The sequence below is a fragment of the Bubalus kerabau genome, chromosome 1 (genome assembly GCF_029407905.1).
Source record: "Bubalus kerabau isolate K-KA32 ecotype Philippines breed swamp buffalo chromosome 1, PCC_UOA_SB_1v2, whole genome shotgun sequence".
NCBI lineage: Eukaryota > Metazoa > Chordata > Mammalia > Artiodactyla > Bovidae > Bubalus > Bubalus kerabau.
Genome location: NC_073624.1, coordinates 182903136 through 182926135, shown reverse-complemented (window position 1 = coordinate 182926135; position 23000 = coordinate 182903136). Strand labels below are relative to the sequence as shown.

Below are 23000 nucleotides of genomic sequence, written 5' to 3'. Positions count from 1 at the left end.
GGACTTCACTGGTGGTCCAGTGATTAAGAATCTGCCTACCAATGCAGGGGACACATGTGAGATCTCTGGTCCTGAAACTAATATGGCATGTGCTGTGGAAGAGCCAAGGCTGTGTGCTACAACTGAGCCTGCACTGTAGAGCCCAAGTGATACAACTAGTAAGCCTGGAGGCCCTAGAGCTGATTGTCTGCAACAAGAGAAACTACCCAATGAGAAGCCTGCACACCAAAAGTAGAGTAGCCCCTGATCGCTACAACTAGAGAAAGCCTGCAAGCAGCAACAAAAAGGCTATATACAGCGCCCCCACCCCTCAAAAATATATATATATATATATATATATATATATATATATTTAACTAATACAGAAAGAAAAGGCTATTTTGTGAGATCACAGGAAAGTCTGATTTAATGTATGTATGTATGAGAAGTTCAAGAAGCCACGGAACATTAGAAACCAATATCCTCAGCCTTCTGAGAGAAAGCACATTTCAATAAGCCTCCTTCTTATAAATTCAAAACACACTGAAATTGAATTGACATGGGAAGTTCTTTATAATTGCTCACCTTGGAGGATTCCTCTCTCCACAGTTTTTAATAAGTCTTGTTCCAACCAAGAGATTAAAGTGGGTTTGATTGCCTGATATCCTGTTCATGAGGAAAGATATATTAATGAAAAAGTCCCTGCCAAGCATGACAAACCTTCCCATGAATCAGGCCCTATATCTAATCAAGTCATTAGAATGAATGTGGTAATAATTTTTAAAGAGATAAAAAGGCAAATAGCTCCTCTTTCTGTGTGTCAAAGAGATTGTATCTGTGGTCAGTGAAAAACATATTCAGACCTATGTGAACATTTACAAAGCACTGAGAATGTTGTTAAATGGGAAATGAAGTAAATGTAAAAGAGATGTTTGGTTTCATGGAGAAGCTGCTAAACTAGTGGTTGCCAAATGCTGGTTTCAAGAATCATGCCCACTGCCTGTTAAAACAGATAACTGAAAAAAAAAACAAACAAAAAACAAAAACCAAAAAACAGATAACTGGGCCCAAATTTCTAAGTTTCATTCACTATGCCAAAGGTGAACTCTTGAGAATGCATATTTCAAACAAGAGTCATGATAATGCTGTTAGTTCTCAAAGCACATTGTTACAGAAAGTATACTGGAGTAAAACTCATTCCTTAGATACGAGTGTCTAGTAGTTTCCATTGTGTTCAGATTGGCATCACCCATCTTGGAACATAGAAGCTACAGCACATATATGTCCATTCCCTAAGAGTGTAATGGAATGATGGCAGCCTTACCTGCTGTGGTCAGGTTCTTGTAGTTTTCCAGCATCACATTTCTATATAGCTTTCTTTGAAAGGGATTCAGTAAAGTCCACTCTTCCTGGTTGAAGTACACAGCCACATCAGTGAAGGTCACTGAGTCCTAAACCATCACACACAAAGTAGTTTCAGTAAAGTAAGATCTCCAACAATGTACAGTGGAGAATGAGGAAGGGAGCCCCAATATCAACAGAGGGCCTCAAGGTCTCTCATCATCTCTTCCAGGACACAATGGTCTTAGCTCTCCTTTCTAGTTACACCCACTCGTGATTGATATGGAACCAGTAACACAGTCCTAAACAAATTACACATAATTGGGCAAGCTAATAAATAAGGTCACTAAGAAATATATACCCTCATTCTGTACCATGTCAGAATAGTTAAAATAAAACAAATGCAGCAGCAATCATGACACACTATCAGAAGGTAATTACTGAAATACTAAGATTATTCAGAGTAATCCCTCATCAATATGAGACCTTTCACATGGGGAGGAAATTCAAAAGGGACTCAGACTAGCTTTATTTAAGAAGCTGTGTACATAGGTCTAACCAGAAGGAAATGTTTTCATGTGGTGCATGCAGTAGCTCACTCTGTTTATGGATGCCCTGTCTTCTTACCTGAGAACAATCCCTCAAACACTCAGCTACCATCCTGTCTTGCCTCTATCTTTTCCTCACGATCGCATAAAGGGTCCTTAGAAAGAAGACCTATGAGGAAAGAAAGAAGGCATGGGCATTCAGAGATGATCATAATTCCCACAACTGCTGTGTGAAAGTCATTCCATTCTAGTTTGAAATTCCTGAATATCCCTGCACACTCAGAGAATGTCACATTGAGAAGAAAGCAGGTGAAGTAGGACCCTGAGCTCACCTCCCCCTCAGGAACATATCAAAAATACATCTATATGGAGCCCCTTCCCACTGAAAACAAACTGGAGACAGAATGATGTCTAAAACCAAGGCTGTAAAAATGACCCACAGAGTCAGGTAGGAAAGGAGGGGAATTGATCTGGTTTTAGTGTTTGCTGTCAAGTAGAGTGCACACTTGAGGTTATGCAGCAGATCTGGACCCAGTACTGTATCTGAATAAGGTGAGTTAGGCCAGTGCTGGGACTTGTGGAGGTTGTGGATCAGGAGCTGTCTGTATACCTGACTGGCTTCCTAGACAGTCTCAGTGTGTGTCTGGCCCACAAAACCCCTCCTATTCCAGCGTTGCTTCCTCCAAGGCAAAGGTACAGTTGGTGGGAGCAGAGAGAGTGCAAACATGGAGAGAACAGAACCGACTGAGAGGCAACATTCAGGGCTTCTGCTTCCAGGACCTTGGAACCAGACCTGGCTCCTGCTCCTGATGACAGGGTAGTGATAGCCACTGTGCACAGGAGAAAAACAGCTCACACAGGGCTCTGGCTCTAGCCATTGTATCACCAGCACAACTTCCTAACAAGGACGCCCCGAGGAAAGACATAATCTGTGCTGACCACATTTTATTTTTTGTTTTAAAGATTTATTTACTTATTTTTGGCTATGCTGGGTCTTCTTTGCCATACTCAGTTACAGTGAGCTGGGGCCACTCTGTAGTTGTGCATGGGCTTTTCATAGGGTTGGCTTCTCTTGTTCTGGAGCACAGGCTCTAGGGTGAATGGACTTATTAGTAGTTGCAGCATGTGGGTTCAGTAATGCAGTACCCAGGCTCTAGAGCACAGGCTCAATAGTTGTGGCACACAGTCTTAGTTGCTCTGTGGCATGTGGGATCTTCCTGGACCAGAGATCAAACCCATACCCACTGCATTGGCAGGTGGACTCTTCACCACTGAGCCACCAAGGAAGCCCCTTTATTTTAATTTTTAAAGTTTTATTTCTTAAATTTTGCCCATGCCACACAGCTTGTGGGATCCGAGCTCCACCACCAGGGATCAAGCACTGTAGTGGAACGTGGAGCCTCACTCAAGGGACTGCCAAGGAAGATTCTTCTCTGCTTAAATCCAGCTCTCCCACCAAAGCTACTGCACACAAAGACTGCATAGGGACCTACAAAAGGGCACACCTTCAAAGATGAGATAGGTAAATGTTTCACTTAATTTCACAGAGAAAGTGAAATAAAATGAGAAGATAAAGGAATTTGTTTCAAACAAAAGAACAAGGATAAAACATAGATGAAACAACTAATTTAACACAGATAAATAATATACGAAATAATCAGTTTAAAGCACTAGTAAAAGAATTCCAGGGCTTCACCAGATGAAGCAAATGAAGATGAAATAGGCAGTCTACCTGAAAAAGAATTCAGTGTAATGATATTAAAGATGATACAAGACCTCAGAAATAGTATGTGGGCACGGATAAAGAACGGAGGCACAGATTGAGAATGTTAAAGAAACATTTAACAAGGACCTGTAAGAGACAGCAATGGCACCCCACTCCAATACTCTTGCTTGGAAAATCCCATGGACGGAGGAACCTGTTAGGTTGCAATCCATGGGGTTGCGAAGAGTCAGACACGACTGAAGTGACTTAGCATATAAGAGACAAAGAACAGACGATCAACAATGAAAAACATAAGAACTGAAATAAAAATACACTAGAGGGAACCAATAGCAGAATAACTGAGGCAGAAGAATGGATAAATGAATTGGAAGATAGAATGGTGGAAATAACCAAAGCAGAGAAGAATAGAGAAAAAAGAAGGAAAAAGAAATGAGAACAGTCTTAAAGACTCTGGGACAAAATTAAATGCTCCAATATTCAAATGACAGGGGTTTCAGAAGAAGAAGAGGAAAAGGGTATGAGAAAATATTTGAGCTTACAGTTGGAAACTTCCTTAGGGTGAGGGGAAAGGAAATAGTCACCCAAGTCCAGGAAGCCCAGAGTCTCTCGTAAAGAAAAACCTCAAAAGAACGACACCAACATACATATTATTCAAACTAACAAAAATTAAACACAAAGAAAAATGATTAAAAGCAGCAAGGGAATGCTGGTGGAAAAGGAAACTGATACAGCCAAATGGAAAACAATATGTAGATTCCTTTAAAAATTAAGAATAAATCTACCATATGACTCAGAAATCTCACTACTAAATTATAGTATTTATTGCAGCAATATTTACAATAGCTAGGAAATGGAAGCAATCTAGATGTCCAGTGACAGATGAATGGATACAGCAATTATGGTACAGTAATACAGTGGATTTTACCCAGCTATAAACAGGAACAAGTCTGAGTGGATGAACCTAGACCATCTTATACAGAGTGAAGTCAGAAAGAGAAAAAAAACAAGAATCATATATTAACGCATATACATGGAATATAGCAAAATGGTACTTATGAACCTGGCAGAGAAGAAACTGTGGACACAGAAGGGGAAGGTGAGGGTGGGCTGTATTCAGAAAGCAGCACTGACATATATACACTATCATGTGTAAAATACTAGTGGGAAGTTGCTTAATAACAAAGGGAGTCCAGTCTGGTACTCTGTGATGACCAAGAGGGGTGGGATGTGGGAAGAAGAGGGAGACTCAGGAGGGAAGTGATACATACATACATACATACATACATATTATGTAAACTTGTGACTGATTCTCAGTTATATGGCAGAAACCAACACAAAATGTAAAGCACAAGAATGCTATGGCTTTCTAGGTCATTCAGTGGTAAAGAACCCATCTGCCAATGCAGGAGACATGGGTTCGATCCCTTGATCAGGAATATTCCTTGGAAAAGGAAATGCCAACCCACTCCAGGATTCTTGCCTGGGAAATGTCATGGACAGAAGACCCTGTTAGTCTAAAGGGTTGCAAAGAGTTGGACGTGACTTGGTGACTAAAGAAGAGCAACAAATAAGAATGATAACTGGAGAAAAGAATGAATGAACATAGTTAAAGTTGTAACAAGGAACATAAACAATAAAAAAGAACCAGTCAGATGTGAAGAATAAAATGACTGAAATAAAAAACATGCTGCTGCTGCTGCTAAGTTGCTTCAGTTATGTCCAACTCTGCGACCCCATAGACAGCAGCCCACCAGGCTCCGCCGTCTCTGGGATTCTCCAGGCAAGAACACTGGAGTGGGTTGCCATTTCCTTCTCCAATGCATGGGAGTGAAAAGTGAAAGTGAAGTCGCTCAGTAGTGTCTGACTTAAATGGCCTGCTTAAATGAAAACAAAACAAAACAAAACAAACAAACAAACAAAAAAAAGTTAATAGAGGAAAACAACAGAATGGGAAAGACTAGACATATCTTCAAGAAAATTGGACATATGAAGGATGTTCATGCAAGCATGGGCATGATAAAAGACAGAAACGGTATCATCAAACAGAACCAGGGAAGATTAAGAAAAGGTGGCAAAAATACACAGAAGACCTATTAAAAAAAAAGTATTAATGACACGGATAACCATGATGGTGTGCTCACTCACCTAGAGACAGAAATCCTGGAGTGTGAAATCAAGTAGGCCTTAGGATGCATTACTACAAACAGAGATAGTGGAGGTGATGGAATTCCAGCTGAGCCATTTAAAATCCTAAAAGATGATGCTGTTAAAGTGCTGCACTCAATACGTCTGCAAATTTGGAAAACCCAGCAGTGGCCACAGGCCTGAAAAAGGACAGTTTTCATTCCAATCCCAAAGAAGGCCAATGCCCCAAAATGTTCAAACTTCCATACAATTGCACCCTTTTCATATATGCTGGAGAAGAAAATGGCAACCCACTCCAGTATTCTTGCCTAGACAATCCTGTGGACGGAGGAGCCTGGTGGGCTGCTGTCCACGGGGTCACACAGAGTCGCACATGACTGCAGTGACTTAGCAGCAGCAGCAACAGCACATATGCTAGTAAGGCTACGCTCAAAATTCTTTCAAGCTAGGCTTCAACAATACATGAACCGAGAACTTCCTGATGTACAACCTGGGTTTAGAAAATGCAGAGGAAACAGAGATCAAATTGCCAACACTTATGGACCATAGGAAGGCAAGGGAGTTTCAGAAATTCATCTACTTCTGCTTCATTAAGTATGCTATAGCCTTTGACTGGGTGGATCACAACAAACTGTGGAAAATTCTAATCAGTGAGAATACCAGACCACCTTAACTGTTCCTTGACAAACGTGTATGTGGATCAAAAAGCAAGTGAAGCAGACAAGGAAGGGTGACTGGTTCAAAGTTGAGAAAGGAGTACAAGAAGGCTGTATATTGTCACCTTGCTTATTCAATATCAATGCTGTTGCTAAGTCACTTCAGTCGTGTCCGACTCTGTGTGACCCCATAGACGGCAGCCCACCAGGCTCCCCCGTCCCTGGGATTCTCCAGGCAAGAACACTGGAATGGGTTGCCATTTCCTTCTCCAATGCATGAAAGTGAAAAATAAAAGTGAAGTCGCTCAGTCGTGTCTGACTCCCAGCAACCCCATGGACTGCAGCCTACCAGGCTCCTCCATCCATGGGATTTTCCACGCAGGAGTACTGGAGTGGGGTGCCATTGCCTTCAGCAAGACGGGATGAATCACAAGTAGGAATCAAGACTGCTAGGAGACATCATCAACAACCTCGGAAATGCAGATGACACCACTCTAATGACAGAACGTGAAGAGGAACTAAGGAGCCTCCTTAGATGAGGGTGAAAGAGGAGAGTAAAAAGGCTGGCTTAAAACTCAACGTTAAAAACCCTAAGTCAATCATGGTATCTGTTCCCATCACTTCATGGCAAAGAGAAGGGGCAGAAAAGTAGAAGCAGAAACCATATTTTCATTATCTCCAAAATCACTGTGGATGTGACTGCAGCCATGAAGTTAAAAGACGTTTGGTCTTTGGAAAAAAAACCCATGACAAACCTAGACAGTGTATTAAATAGAAGAGACATCACTTGCCAACAAAGGTCTGTTTATTCAAAGTTGTTTTTCCAGTAGTCATGTATGGATGTGCGAGTTGGATCATAAAGAAGACTCAGTGCCAAAGTATTCATACTTTTGAATTGTGGTTCTGGAGAAGATTTTTGAGAGTCCCTTGGAATACAAGGAGATCAAACCAGTGGATCCTAAAGGAATCAACTCTGAATACTCATTGGAAGGACTGATGCTGAAGCTGAAGTTCCAATACCTTGGCCACTTGATGCAAAGAGCTGACTCACTAGAAAAAACCGTGATGCTGGGAAAGACTGAAGGTAAAAGGAGAAGCAGGTAGCAGGGATAAGATGGTTAGATAGCATCACTGACTCAAAGACATGAATTTCCCAGAGAAAACTCTGGGAGATACTTAAAGACAGTGAAGACTGACGTGCTGCAGTCCACAGATCACAAAGTCAGACACATCTTAGCAACTGAACAACAACAACAAGAATGACTGAAAATTTCCCCAAATGGAAGAATGAAACAGATATCCAGCTACAGAAAGCACAGAGTCTCAATCAAGATGAACCCAGAGACACACACAAAAATATATCATAATTAAAATTCAAAAGGTAAACAGAGACTTCTAAAGGCAGTAAGAAAAAACAAGGAGTCATATACAAGGGACCCACTTAAGGCTATCAACTGATTTTTCTGCAGAAACCTTGCAGGACAGAGGGGCATATACTTTGAAAGTGCTAAAAGGGAAAAACCTACAAATTAAAGATACTCTACCCAGCAAGGTTATCTTTCAAAATCGAAGGTGAGACAAAGAACTTTCAGGTAAGCAAAAACTAGAGGAGTTCATCAAATCTAAAACAACTCTAAGAGAAATAGTAAAGGGTCTTCTCTTAAGTGGAAAAGAAAAGGCTATGAGCAGAAGAATGTATAGGAAAGAAAAGTCCCATTAGTAAAGTAAATATATAGTAAAGCCTGTGTAACAACCATTTAAGTAAGGAAGTACAAAGATTAAGTAAGGAAGTACAAAGGAAGTACAAATAAACTATAACTACAACAATCAATTAAGTGTTAAACAAGAATATGACATTAAAGACAAAAAACGTGTAATAAGGGAGAAATAACATAGATTTTTTAGAATGTTCTTGAAATTAAATCACTATTAGTTTAAAACAAGCAGATCTAGTTACAGGTCAACATATGAATCCCAGGATAATCACAAATTAGTAAAGCTAAAGACACACATACAGATTGAAAGTGAAAGGATAGGAAAAAGATAGTCCATATAAAGGCAAATGAACAAGAATTTGGAGTAGCAATACTCAGAGTAGACAAAGTAGACTTTAAGACAAAGTCTAAATAAAAGACAAAGGACATTATGTAATGATAAAGGCATTAACACAACAGAATGTAACAGCTGTTAACAAATGTGTATCTAATACAGGAGAAGCTAAATAAATAAAGTATTTACAGACATAAAGGGAGACATTGAGAGAAATACAATAATAATAGGGAATTTTAACATCCAACTAGCATCAGTGGCAGAGAAGGCAATGGCAACCCACTCCAGTACTCTTGCGTGGAAAATCCCATGGATGGAGGAGCCTGGTAGGCTGCAGTCCATGGGGTTGCTGGGAGTCAGACACGACTGAGCGACTTCACTTTCACTTTTCACTTTCATGCACTGGAGAAGGAAATGGCAACCCACTCCAGTGTTCTTGCCTGGAAAATTCCAGGGACGGGGGAGCCTGGTGGGCTGCCATCTATGGGGTCACACAGAGTCAGACACGACTGAAGTGACTTAGCAGCAGCATCACTGGACAGATCGTCCAGACAGAAAATCCAGAATAAAACAGTAGTCTTAAGACGCATTTGGCCATTTGGACTTAATAGATACCCTACAGGACATTCCAACCCAAAACAGAGACATAAACATTCTTCACAAGTGCACATGGAATGTTCTCCAAGACAGATGACATGTCTGCTCAACAAATTTAATGGACCGAAATAATATCAAATATTTTTTCTGACCACAATGCTGTGAAATAAAGAAATCAATTACAGAAAGAAAAATGGGAAAAGAACAAATACGTGGAGACCAAACAACATGTTACTACAAAATGAATGGGTCAACAAAGAAATTGGAAAATACCTCAAGACACATGAGAATAGAAACAAAGCGTCCCCAAACTGATGGGATGCAGCAGAAGTAGTCATGATGGGGGATTTTATAATGATACAGGCCTATCTCAAGATGTAAGAAAAATCTCAAGTAAACAACCTAATTTACCATCCAAAGGAATTAGAAAAAGAAGAACAAAGCCTTAAGTTAGCAGAAGGAAAGAAGTAATAAACATCAGAGAGAAAATAAGAGAACCCCACGTCCCCTACATTAGAAAAGATCAGTGAACCCAAATGCAGGTCTTTTGAAAAGATAATTAGTGTTGATAAGGCTTTAGCCTGTCTGATTAAGGAAAAAAGAAGACCCAAATAAGCAAAATAAATAATGAAAGAGGAGAAATTATAACTGATTCCACACACACAGAAATAATCAAAAGGGAATACTATGAGAAAAAAGAAAGTATACTATAAACAGTTATATGTCAATAAATTGAACTAGGAGAAATATGTATCTAGAATTACAAAACCTTTGAAAACTGAATAGGAATCCATGGATAATCTAAGTAGACTGATTACTAATGTTGAAACTGAATCAGCAATCAAAATTCCCCCAAATTAAAAGTCCAGGCACGGCAGCTGCACAGGAGAATTCTATCCCACATATAAAGAAGGCTGAATACATATGCTTGTGCCACACAGCATATGGGATCCCAGTTCTCTGACCACCAGGGATTGAATCAGTGCCCCCTGCATTGAAATAGTCTTAAACACTGGACCACCAGGGAAGTCCCTTAATGTCTACTCTCAAAATGAGAAGAGGTGGAAATACTCCCAAATTCTTTCTATGAGACCACGATTACCCTGATGCTAAAACCTGAAAGAGGTAGTATAAAAAAAATTATATTACAGGCCAATAATCCTTATGTATAGAGATACAAAAATTCTCTGCAAAATATTAGCAAATAGAATTCAACAGTCTATAAAATGGATTATTCACAATGATCAAGTGAGATTTATTCCAGGGATGAAAAAATGGTTCAAAATCTGATCATCAAGCAATGTCATATACTACATTAATAAAAGGGTACTAAAAATCACAGCTAATTTCAATTAATGCAGGAAAAACACTGAATAAATTCACCATCTATTCACAATAATGACTCTCATCAAAGTTGGTATGGAGGGAACACATCTCAACATAATGAAGGCCATTTATGACAAGCCCCAGCTAACATCATACTCAATGGAATACAGAAAGCTTTTCATTTAAAATCAGAAGTAAGACAAGAATGCCCACTCTCATAACTTCTCTTTAATGCAGTATTGGATGTCCCAGTCACAGCTATCAGATGAGAGAAAGAAACAAAAGGCATCCAGATTGGAAAGGATAAGTACAATTGCCACTCTTCGCAGATTACATGGTACTATATATATAAAAACCCTAAAGTAACCATCAAAAAACCATTAGAACTAATAAATGAATTCAGTGAAGTGGAAAGTATACAGGATTAATATAAAAAAATGTTTCTTTTCTATACCATAATAATGAATTACCAGAAAAAGAAAGCAGAAAAAAGAAGTTCCTTTGAAAAACAAATCAAAAAGAATTCAATTACTAGAAATAAACTTAACCAAATAAAGACCTATACTCTGAAAACCATATAACAGTGTAGGAAATTGAAGATGATATTACAGAGAAGTGGAAAGATATCCTGTGCTCATGGACTGAAAGAATCAATACAGTTAAAATTCCATACTACCCAAAGCAATCAGAAATTTAACCCCTAGGAAAGTACTCATGATATTTTTCACAGAACTAGAACAAATAATTCTTCTGAAGAGCCAAGGCAGTATAGACAACAAAGGACAAAGCTAGGGGTATCACAGTCGTTGACTTCGAACTACACTACGTGTGTGTGTGTGTGTGCTCAGTTGTGTTCAACTCTGTGACCCCATGGGCTCCTCTGTCCATGGGATATCCCAGGCAAGAATATTGGAGTGGGTTGCCATTTCCTTTCCCAGGGGATCTTCCCGACCCAGGGAGCGAACCTGTGTCTTTGGTGTCTCCCTCACTGGCAGGCAGGTTCTACACTACACTACAAAGCTACAGCAATGAAAACCGTATAAAACTGATACAAAAACAGACTCATAGATGAATGGAATAGTATAAAGAACCAAAAAATAAACCCACACACTTAGAGTCAACTAATCTACAATGCAGTCAAAAATATACAATGTAGAAAAGACAGTATGGCCAATAAATGGTGCTGAAAACACTGGACAGCTCATGTAAAAGAATAAAATTGGAATATTTTTACATATCATGTATGAAAAAAAGCTCAAAACGGATTAAAGACCTAAATATAAGACTAGAAACTTGGGCTTCTCTTGTAGCTCAGTCAGTAAAGAATCTGCCTGCAAGGCAGGAGACCTGGGTTTGATTCCTGCGTTGGGAAGATACACTGGATAAGGAAATGGCAACCCACTCCAGTATTCTTGCCTGGAGAATTCCATGGACAGAGGAGCCTGGCAGGCTACAGTTTACGGAGTCGCAAGAGTCGGACACGACATAGTGACTAAAACACCATCAGAAACCATAAAACTCCTAGAAGAAAACATACACAGAACGCTCTTTGACATACATATTAGCAGAATGCTTTTGGCTCTGTCTCCTAAGGCAAAGAAAACAGAGGCAAAGATAAACAAATGGGATTGAAGTAAATGTAAAAGCTTTTGTAAAGCAAAATAAACAATCAAAAAATATAAAGACAAAAAAAAAAAAAAAGTAAAGACCATCTACTGAATGGCAGAAAATATCTGCAAATGATATGACCAATAATAGATTAAAGTACAAAATATATAAATAGCTCATACAACTTAAGATTAAAAAAAACTCAAATAATCCTATTAAAAAAATGAACAGAAGACTTGAAAAGACATTTTCCCAAGGAATACACACAGATGGCCAACAGATTCATGAGAAGATTCTCAAGGTACTTATCGTTAGAGAAATGCAAATCAAAACTACAGTGAGCTATTGCTTCACGCCAAATGGTCATCAAAAAGGTCACAAATAACAAATTTGGCCAGACTGTAAAGAAAAGGGAACACTGGTATTCTGCTGGTGGGAATGTAAATTGGTGCAGCCACTATGGAAAATAGTATGGAGACTCCTCAAGAAACGACACCATGGAATTGCTAATTCCATTCCTTTGGGTGTATATATCCAAAGAAAATGAAAACAGTAATTTGAAAAGATACATGCACCCCAATGTTCATAGCAACCTTATTTACAGCAGGCAAGTTACGGAAGCAACCTGTGTCCATCAACACATGAATGGAAGAAAAAAATTCAAAAATGAAATATTATTCAGACTCACTGGAAAAGATTCTGATGCTGGGAAAGACTGAGGGCAAGAGGAGAAGGGGGCAACAGCGGATGAGATGGTTGGATGGTATAAATGACTCAGTGGATGCAAGTTTGAGCAAACTCAAGCAGATAGGGAAGCACAGGGAAGCTTCCACTGCAGAGGTCAGGGGTTCAATTCCTGTTGGGGTAATAAGATCGTGCATGCCTATGGGAGATAATATCCCACATACACCATGGTGGGGCCAAAAATATACATAAATAAATGATGGTGGTGGTTTAGTGGCTAAGTCATGTCTGACACCTGCAGTGCCATGGACTGTAGCCCACCAGGCTCCTCTGTCCATGGGATTCTCCAGGCAAGAGTCCTGGAATGAGTTGCCAATTCCTTTTCCAGGGGATCTTCCTGACCCAGGGATTGAACCCAGTTTCCTACCTTGGAGGATTCTTTACTACTCAGTTACCAGAGATCAGATCAGATCAGATCAGTCACTCAGTCGTGTCCGACTCTTTGCGACCCCATGAATCGCAGCACGCTAGGCCTCCCTGTCCATCACCAACTCCCGGAGTTCACTGAGACTCACGTCCATTGAGTCAGTGATGACATCCAGCCATCTCATCCTCTGTCGTCTGTCCCCCCCCCCCCCCAAATAAATAAATAAACACACAAATACACACTAAACAAGGGCTTTCTGTGATGTTCTTCCAGGGCTAATCCTCTAATATGGCTCAAATACAATTCCAAAAATTTCTTAGATTAATGTTTCATGGACAGTTCAGTTCAGTTGCTCAGTCCTGTCCAACTGTTTGTGACCTCATGGATTGCAGCATGCCAGGCCTCCCTGTCCAGCACCAACTCTTGGAGCTTACTCAAACTCATGTCCATTGAGTCAGTGATGCCATCCGACCATCTCATCCTCTGTCAAACCCTTATCCTCTTGCCTTCAATATTCCCCAGCATCAGGGTCTTTTCCACTAAGTCAGTTCTTTGCATCAGGTGGCCAAAATATGGGAGCTTCAGCATCAGTCCTTCCAATGAATATTCAGTGTTGATTTCCTTTAGGGTTAACTGGTTTGATCTCCTTGCTGTCCAAGGGACTCTCAAGAGTTTTCACCAACACCACAGTTCAAAAGCATCAGTTCTTCAGTGCTCAGCTTTCTTTATGGTCCAGCTCTCATATCCATCCATACATGACTACTGGAAAAACCACAGCTTTGACGACACGGACTTTTGTCAGTAAAGTCTTTGCTTTTTAATATGCTGTCTGGGTTGGTCATAGCTTTTCTTCCAAGGAGCAAGTGTCTTTTAATTTCATGGCTGCAGTCACCATCTACAGTGATTTTGGAGTCCAAGAAAATAAAGTCTGTCACTGTTTCCCCATCTATTTGCCATGAAATGAGAGGACCGGATGCCATGATCTTTGTTTTCTGAACGTTGAGTTTTAAGCAAGCTTCTTCACACTCCTCTTCCACTTTCATTAACAGGCTCTTTAGTTTCTCTTCACTATCTGCCATAAGGGTAGTGTCATCTGCATATCTGAGACTATTGATATTTCTCCCAGCAATCTTGATTCCAGCTTTTGCTTCATCCAGTCCAGCATCTCACATGAGGTACTCTGCATATCGGAGAAGGCAATGGCACCCCACTTCAGTACTCTTGCCTGGAAAATCCCATGGACGGAGGAGCCTGGTGGGCTGCAGTCCATGGGGTCGCTAAGAGTCCGACACGACTGAGTGACTTCCCTTTCATTTTTCACTTTCATGCATTGGAGAAGGAAATGGCAACCCACTCCAGTGTTCTTGCCGGAGAATCCCAGGGACGGGGGAGCCTGGTGGGCTGCCGTCTATGGGGTCGCACAGAGTCGGACACGACTGAAGCGACTTAGCAGCAGCAACTCTGCATATAAGTTAAATAAGCAAGGTGACAATATACAGCCTTTTCCCAATTTGGAACCAGTCCATTGTTCCACGTCTGGTTCTAACTGTTGCTTCTTGACCTGCATACAGATATCTCAAGAGGCAGGTAAGGTGGTCTGGTATTCCCATCTCTTTAAGAATTTTTCACAGTTTGTTGTGATCCACACAGCCAAACGCTTTCACGTAGTCAATAAAGCAGAGGCAGATGTTTTTCTTGAATTCCCCTGCTTTTTCTATGATCCAACGGATGTTGGCAACTTGACCTCTGGTTCCTCTGCCTTTTCTAAACCAGCTTGAACATCTGGAAGTTCTCAGTTCACATACTGTTGAAGCCTCGCTTGGAGAATTTTGAGCATTACTTTACTAGCGTGTGAGATGAGTGCAACTGTGCTGTAGTTTGAACATTCTCTGCATTGCCTTTTTTTGAGATTGGAATGAAAACTGACCTTTTCCAGTCCTGTGGCCACAGCTGAGTTTTCTAAATTTGCTGGTATATTGAGTGTAGCATCATCATCTTTAATAGCATCATCTTTTAGGATTTTAAACAGCTCAGCTGGAATTTCATCACCTCCACTAGCTTTGTTTGTAGTAATGCTTCCTAAGACCCACTTGGCCTCACATTCCAGGATATCTTGCTCTAGATGAGTGACCACACCATCGTGGTTATCTGGGTCGTTAAGACCTTTTTTGTATATAGTTCTTCTTTGTATTCTTGCCCAGAGATAGACAGACCCACCTTTGGTTACCTAATCTGTGACAAAGGGAAGAATATCTGATGGAAACAAACAAACAAACAAAAAAACCAGACTCTTCAATAAGTGGTGCTGAGAAATCTGGACAGATACATATAAAAGAATGAAATTAGAACACTTTCTAACGCCCTACACAAAAATAAACTCAAAATGGATTAAAGACCTAAACATAAGCCGAGACACTATAAAATTCTTAAGAGGAAAACATAGGAGAAACACTCTTTGACATAAGTCACAATTAGATCTTTTTTGACCTACCTAGTAAATTACTGAAAATTTAAGAAATTGAACGGGACCTAATTAAACTTAAAAGACTTCTCAAAGCAAAGGAAACTACAGAGAAGATAAAAAGGCAACCCTCCAATTGGGAACAAAAATTTTTCTAAGAAAGCAATACAGAAGGGTTAGACTCCAAAATATACAGACAGCTTATGGAGCTCACTATCAAAAAAGAAAAACAAACAACCCAATCAACAAATGTGGCTTTCCCACATTTCTCACATTTGTAGGGTTTTAATCCAGAGTGAATATTTTTGTGACACTGAAGTCATAAGGAACATTTAAAGTATTTTCCACATTGCTTAGATAAAAAAGGACTCTCTCCAACATGAGATTTTTGATGTGTCCTAATCTCAGATCTAACAAAAAAGTCACCACAGTGTTCACATGAAAACTTTCTATCATGGGTTTCCATATGTAAAGTAAGTAAAGAAGACAAGATGAAGGCTTTACCACATTCCTCATATTTATATGGTTTTATTCCAGTGTGAATTTGATTGTGACTCTTAAGATAAAAAAACTTTTAAAGACTTTCCCACATTTGTCACATGGAAACGGCCTCTCTTCACTATGAGATTTCATATCTTCTTTAAGTCTCTAGGAATTATGGAAGGGTTTCCCACACTACTTAAATTTATGCACTTTTATTTCACTATGTAATTTTGCATAAAGGACCTTTATCAGGATGACATTTTACATGGATCCTAAGACTTAGCCAAATAAATTAAAAACACCAACCAACAAAAAACCCCAAAACCTCCACATGCTGCAGGGTTCGGGCAAAAAAAGAAAAAAAAGATATCTCTTATTGATCCTGATAGATAAATACTGAAAATTAAATTCTTCCCTGAGCAATTTTCCCAATCAAATAAATTGTCTCATCAAATCTGGGGGTAAGCCTTCATGCGTTTCACTGTCCCACCCTAGAAATGGAATCAACAAAACATGCTAATTTTTCCCGTCCTCCTACTCCCATCAATTCCCATATGGCAAATTTGAATGCTTTGTCGTTTCATGATTTCAGTGTCAACTCTCTCTTCTTTCCTTCACCTACTACCATATAAAGATAAAGAATACTATCTTCTATTTAGCTCCAGAGCTCTATTCAATTAGTCACAATACATGGTTGCCTTCCCCAAAGCTCCTTAAGATAGCCCTGGATTTGATTTTTTTCACTGAGTGCTAATCAAGCATTTTTTAAGTAGGGCATGTCATCTAGTAAATGGAAATAGGTAATTACTGGATTCCCTCATTTTTATCTTCTATAAAACTGTCAAATCATTTACTTTATTTTCTATAATAACCATGACACCGCTATAAACATGAATGTCTTTTAAAACTTAATCAGCATAAGATTCTAGCTTGACTCAATGCCTTCGGGCTTATCTTCCCTGAAGTCTTTTTCCAAAGTAGCAGTTAGTCAGTTATACTTAAGATGTACATAGACTCAATGTTTCTAAAATTGACATGGACTTAAGAATATGCCCAGAGCACCTCCTTCCTGGGTCCTGTCCTTTTTTTCCACTTTAAATCTCATTACTATCTGTTCTGCTTCTGCAAACTCTTTCTTCAGTAAAACATACACTGTGCTTTCAACTACACTGTATGTTACTCATGAAGTTCTCGTCATCTGACAATCTTTACCCACTCTATGAATCCTTACTATTGCTCAGTGACCTAAATAGATACTGCTAACATCCACTGGATCAAAGATAAAGCATGAGAATTTCAGAAAAACATCTACTACTGCTTCATTGACTACACTAAAGCTTTTGACTGTTTGTATCAAAACAAACTGTGGAAAATTCTTAAAGATATGGGAATACCAGACCACCTTACCTGTCTCCTGAGAAACCTGTATATAGGTCAAAAGCAACAGTTAGAACTGGACATAGAACAAAGGACGATTTCAAAATTGGGAAAGGAGTACGTCAAAGCTGTATATTGTAACCCTGTTTATTTAACTTATGTGCAGAGTACATCATGTGAAACGTCAGGATGGATGAAGCACAAGCTGGAATCAAGACTGCTGGGAGAAATATCAATAACCTCAGATATGCAGATGATTCCACCCTTATGACAGAAAGCAAAGAGAAACTAAAAAGCCTCTTGTTGAAAGTGAAAGAGAGTGAAAAAGCTGGCTTAAAACTCAACACTCAGAAAACAAAAATCATGGCATCTGGTCCTATTACTTTATTGCAAACTGATGAGGGAACAATTGAAACAGTGACAGATTTTATTTTCTTGGGTTCCAAAATCACTGCAGATGGTGACTGCAGCCATGAAATTAAAAGAGCTTGCTACTTGGAAAAAAAAGCTATAACAAACCTAGACAGCATATTAAAAAGCAGAGACATTACTTTGCCAACAAAGGTCTGTATAGTCAAAGGTATGGTTTTTCCAGTAGCCAGGTATGGATGTGAGAGTTGGACCATAAAGATGCTTTTGAACTGTGGTGTTGAAGAAGACTCTTAGAGAGTCCCTTGAACTGCAAGGAGGTCAAACCAGTCCATCATAAAGGAAATCAACACTGAATATTCACTGCAAGCTCTAATGATGCTAATGCTGAAGCTCCAATACCCTGGTCACCTGTTGGGAAGAGCTGATTCATTAGAAAAGACCCCGATGCTGGGAAAGACTGAAGTCAGGAGGATAAGGAGAAAATGGTTGTATGGCATTACCAACTCAAAGGACATGAGTTTGAGCAAGCTCCAGGAGATGGTGAAGGACAGGGAAGCCTGACATGTTGCAGTCAATGAGATCTCAAAAAGTTAGGCACGACTGAGGGGCTAAACAACAACAACCCATGTTTTGCTTCATAAGTTAAATATCAACCCCTTCCAATATATATTACCATCTCATAGTAAGACACTCTTTGTCCATGTCACAAAATGCCTGGTTTTCATTTAAAAAATGAATTCCCAGATAAGACAATTGCTATATGACTTTTTTTTTGTTGTTTTGTCTTAAATTTCTTATTTTTTATTTTTAATTGGCCACAGGACTGCAAAGATCAGTTTTCATTTCAACCCCAAAGAAGGGCAATGCCAAAGAATATTCAAATTGCCACACAATTGCACTCATTTCACATGCCAGCATGATAATGGTCAAAATCCTTCAAGCTAGACTTCAACAGTATGTGAACTGAGAACTTCCATATGTACAAGTTGGATTTAGAAAAGGCAGAGGAATCAGAAATAAAATTGTCAACATCCACTGGATCATAGAAAAAGCAAGGGAATTCCAGAAGAACACCTACTTCTATTTTACTGACTACACTAAAGCCTTTGACTTTGTAGATCACAACAAACTGGAAAATTCTTAAAAAGATTAAAAAAACCAGACCACCTTACCTGCCTCCTGAGAAACTTGTATGCAGGTCAAAAAGCAACAGTGAGGACTGGACATGGAAAATCAGATTGGTTCAAAATTGGGAAAGGAGTACATCAAGGCTGTATATTGTCACCTGCTTATTTCACTTATATGCAGAGTACATGATGTGAAATGCTGGGCTGGATGAAGCACAAGCTGGAATCAAGACTGCTGGGAGAAATGTCAATAACCTCATATATGCAGATGATACCACCCTTAGGGCAGAAAGCAAAGAAGTACTTAAGAGCCTCTTGATGAAGGTGAAAGAGGAGAGTGAAAAAGCTGGTTTAAAACTCAATATTCAAAAACTGAAGATCATGGTATCTGGTCCCATCACTTCACAGCAAACAGATGGGGAAACAATGCAAACAGTGGCAGATTAATTGTCTTGGGCTCCAAAATCACTGCACATGGTGACTGCACCCACAAGGTAAGTCTTGGTAATTGGAAGAAAAGCTATGAGAAACTTAGACACCATATTAAAAAGCAGAGACATTACTGACAAAAGTTTGTATAGTCAAAGCTATGGTTTTTCCAGTAGCCATGTATGGATGTGAGAGTTGGACCATAGAGAAGACTGAGCGCCAAAGAATTTGTTTTACAACTGTGTGCTGGAGAAGGATTCTTGAGAGTCCCCTGGACTGAAAGATCAAACCAGTCAATCCTAAAGGAAATCAGTCCCGAATATTCACTGGAAGGACTGATGCTGAAGCTGAAGCCGCAACACTTTCGCCACCTGATGTGAACAGCCAACTCATTGAAAAAGACCGTGATGCTGGGAAAGATAGAAGGCAGGAGGAGAAGCAGATAACAGAGGACGAGATGGCTGGATGGCATTACTGACTCAAGGGACATGAGTTTGAACAAGCTCCAGGAGATGGTGAAGGACAGGGCAGCCTAGCATGCTGTAGTCCATGGGGTTGCAAAGAGTTGGACACGACTGAGCAACTGAACAACAACAGACTTATTATTTTTTTATTTTTAATTGGTGGATAATTGCTTTACAATATTGTGTTAGTTTCTACCATGCATCAACATGAATCAGCCACAGGTATACATACCACCATTGTTTCTCTGTCCCTGGCACAGAGCCTAACTCATTAAAGTTATTCCACAATCACTTGTGGACTGCCAGACAATTTGCCACTTTTCACAAAATGTTCTAGTACAGTACACACAATTGAGGGAATATAAAAAACAGGACTGCAACATAAAAATAAAGTAAGACTCACATGAAATGTCCTGGAACAAAAACATATAAATCAAAATGCTATAGTTCTGAAAAAACTATGTATTTTTCATTGAAGATGAAAAAATTCTTTTGGCACATTCTTCTTGAAAACAAGTGTCCTGATGTCAAAACTAAAATCTGTTCCTTGCATTTCTCCATAATCAGTTTTAGACATGCCTTTTAAAAGTTGATCAGAAACTACAAAATGGCACAAGATCTAAGTAAGAGAATTTAATATCCACTGAAGTAAATATATATTTGTTTGATGACCTAGAAAAACAATCTAGAAGCTGACCCTCAAAGTATACCCCCAAAAGACGAAACAATATACAGAGAAGTTTATTCACACAATAACAGATGCTAAAAGAAATTATAGGAAGGTGCTGGGAAACAAGTTATTCTGAGGATCAGAATATCACTGCACATAGGACTTTATAGGAAAGTCTACCTTTAAAATAGAAAACTCTGATGATTCCTAGCTTAAGCAAATAGTCCTACTTAGCAACACAACCAAGGGATGTCCTAAATTTACATTTCCTGATGGAATCCAACTTCATGTACACAACATCACCTTCAAAATATGCGTAAGAAATAACCAGTAGAATATACCAGGAGTTGGCACATTTTGGTCATAGGGTTTGTTTTTGTATATAAAGTTCTTTGGATCACAGATATGCCCATTTGTTTCCCTAAGTCGACAGTATTATTCTACTACTAAGGCAGAGTTGAGTAATTCCATACCTTATTGCTCGTGACACATCAAACACTAACTATCTGGACCTTTTCAGACAATAAGTTTGCCAACCATGGCTCTCAACCAATTACCAACTGACAGAAACTACACGACATGAAGGAAAACTTAAACATACTGTGAATATAAAAGCACAAATGTAAAACTGTGACTTTTTAAACAATGTGTGACTCCTCAAAGTGTCAATATAATGAACTTAATAGACAAACAACGGTAAGTGATCTCGGTTAAAAAAAGACAAAAAGGCATTAACAGTTGTCACATATAAGCCCTGATTGGGTTCTAGATCCCCAAAGTACCAAAAACACATTTTGGAACCACGTGGAGAGGCCAGCTTATTATAGTAGATACTTCAAAATATTATTATTTTTATCTTTCTTATGTGAAATAATGGAATTCAGATATTTAGTAGGATAATGCCCATATCTTTAGAAGAAGTATTACCAAGTATTTAAAAGGCAAGTCATCATGTATGCGATTTATTTTCAACTTATTGTCAAACAGCTGACAACGGTGTATTTGTAAATCGAGGAGAGAACAAACATGGAAAATCCTAAAACTAAATGAATCTACGACAATGAACATTCACTGTACTGGAAGGTCACATTTTATTGAGGTTCTAGGCGTTACACAATCACATAATGTGGGGAAATACACATCTAATCCAAACAAGTTATTTATGGTTTCTCATTCTTGAACTTGTATCAAAAAGCCTCCACCGTATCTCCTGGAGACCCATGTTTGACTGTGGGATCTTACGACCCTAGGTATTTCAGATGAGTTAACTGCTCTCGGTGTGTGTGTGTGTGTGTGTGTGTGCGCGTGTGTGTGTATTTAACCCATGTTTGACTGTGGGATCTTACGACCCTAGGTATTTCAGATGAGTTAACTGCTGCTCTCGGGGTGTGTGTGTGTGTGTGTGTGTGTGTGTGTGTGTGTGTGTGTTTAACCCATGTTTGACTGTGGGATCTTACGACCCTAGGTATTTCAGATGAGTTAACTGCTGCTCTCGGGGGGTGTGTGTGTGTGTGTGTGTTTGTGTGTGTTTAACCCATGTTTGACTGTGGGATCTTACGACCCTAGGTATTTCAGATGAGTTAACTGCTCTCGGGGTGTGTGTGTGTGTGTGTGTGTGTGTGTGTTTAAAACAAGTTCTGTAATCTACATACATATAAACAGAGTAATATGCGCAGCCTCGATATCCGAGGAATCTGTATCTCTATGTAATATTGAAAAACAACGTGCAAAGAGAAAGCCAAATTGTTTGGTGAAACGTTATTTTTCATACAAAAGAAGCAGGCATTTAAACCAACTCTCCCCAATACTCGGAGCAACAGGACAGGGTAGCCAGGTTCGTAACACCCGGAGGACGTGGGGGACGGAGCAATGCACACTGGAACAGCGGAAATTCTTTTCCTCGTGGACGAAAGTCATAAAGAACTCACTGGAGGCTTTCGAATAGGCAAGCACAGTGAATGTCTACACCCCGCAGACGCGCCCTCACAGCACTTACCACCCGACGGTGACTCTGATCCCACGGACGCGAAAGGAGGGGCCAGGCCTCTCTCAGGAGTCCCCTCGGAAGCCAGGCCCAACGTGCTGTATAACGACCTCGGTGCATCCCAGAACCCTGCCTCCACGCAAGACTCACCCACAACAATGTGAAACACAGGACGACTAACCTACCTCTTTCCACCAGGCGTAGACCAGCCTGACCAAAATGCTGTCGCGAACCTGTGACGCCACTTCCGCTTAGTGCCGCGGCTGCAGAGGGGCGGGGTTTCAGGACGCTGGCTGCCATTCAAGTTCGATTGATTGGCAAGTTCCCTTAGCGATAAGGTAGTTTTCGTCGCGTTGGGGCGAGACCCCTAGGTCAGCTCAGAACGCGGACTGAAGGCAGGAACAGGCCCAGCGGAAGCGGCTGAGGCCAGAACTAAGTCTATGGGCGGAGCTGGAGAAGAAGGCGGGGCCCCTAACAGGATATAGTTTTGGAGGCGAGTTTTGGGACGAGTAACAGTTCTGGGTTTGGAGGGCAGAAGGGAGAGGCT

At 39.9% G+C, this 23000-nt stretch overlaps 1 protein-coding gene across 4 annotated transcripts in view; it reads right to left on the bottom strand.

Moving 5' to 3' along the window:
• The window catches only part of LOC129625463 (zinc finger protein 26-like), a 38015-nt gene extending 15241 nt beyond the window's left edge, over positions 1-22774 (bottom strand). For 2 of the 4 annotated variants that reach the window (XM_055543904.1, XM_055543883.1), the window contains exons 1-4: positions 22639-22774; positions 1948-2037; positions 1304-1430; positions 565-645 (exon numbers count right to left, since the gene is read on the bottom strand). In XM_055543904.1, coding sequence (XP_055399879.1) covers positions 565-645; positions 1304-1430; positions 1948-1980 — 241 coding nt within the window. In that variant the 5' untranslated portion in view covers positions 1981-2037; positions 22639-22774. Of the gene's footprint in view, positions 1-564; positions 646-1303; positions 1431-1947; positions 2038-22465; positions 22600-22638 lie in introns of those variants that run through there. The other 2 variants (XM_055543890.1, XM_055543895.1) reach the window with 2 other exon arrangements.
• Between the last annotated feature and the right edge of the window lie 226 nt (positions 22775-23000).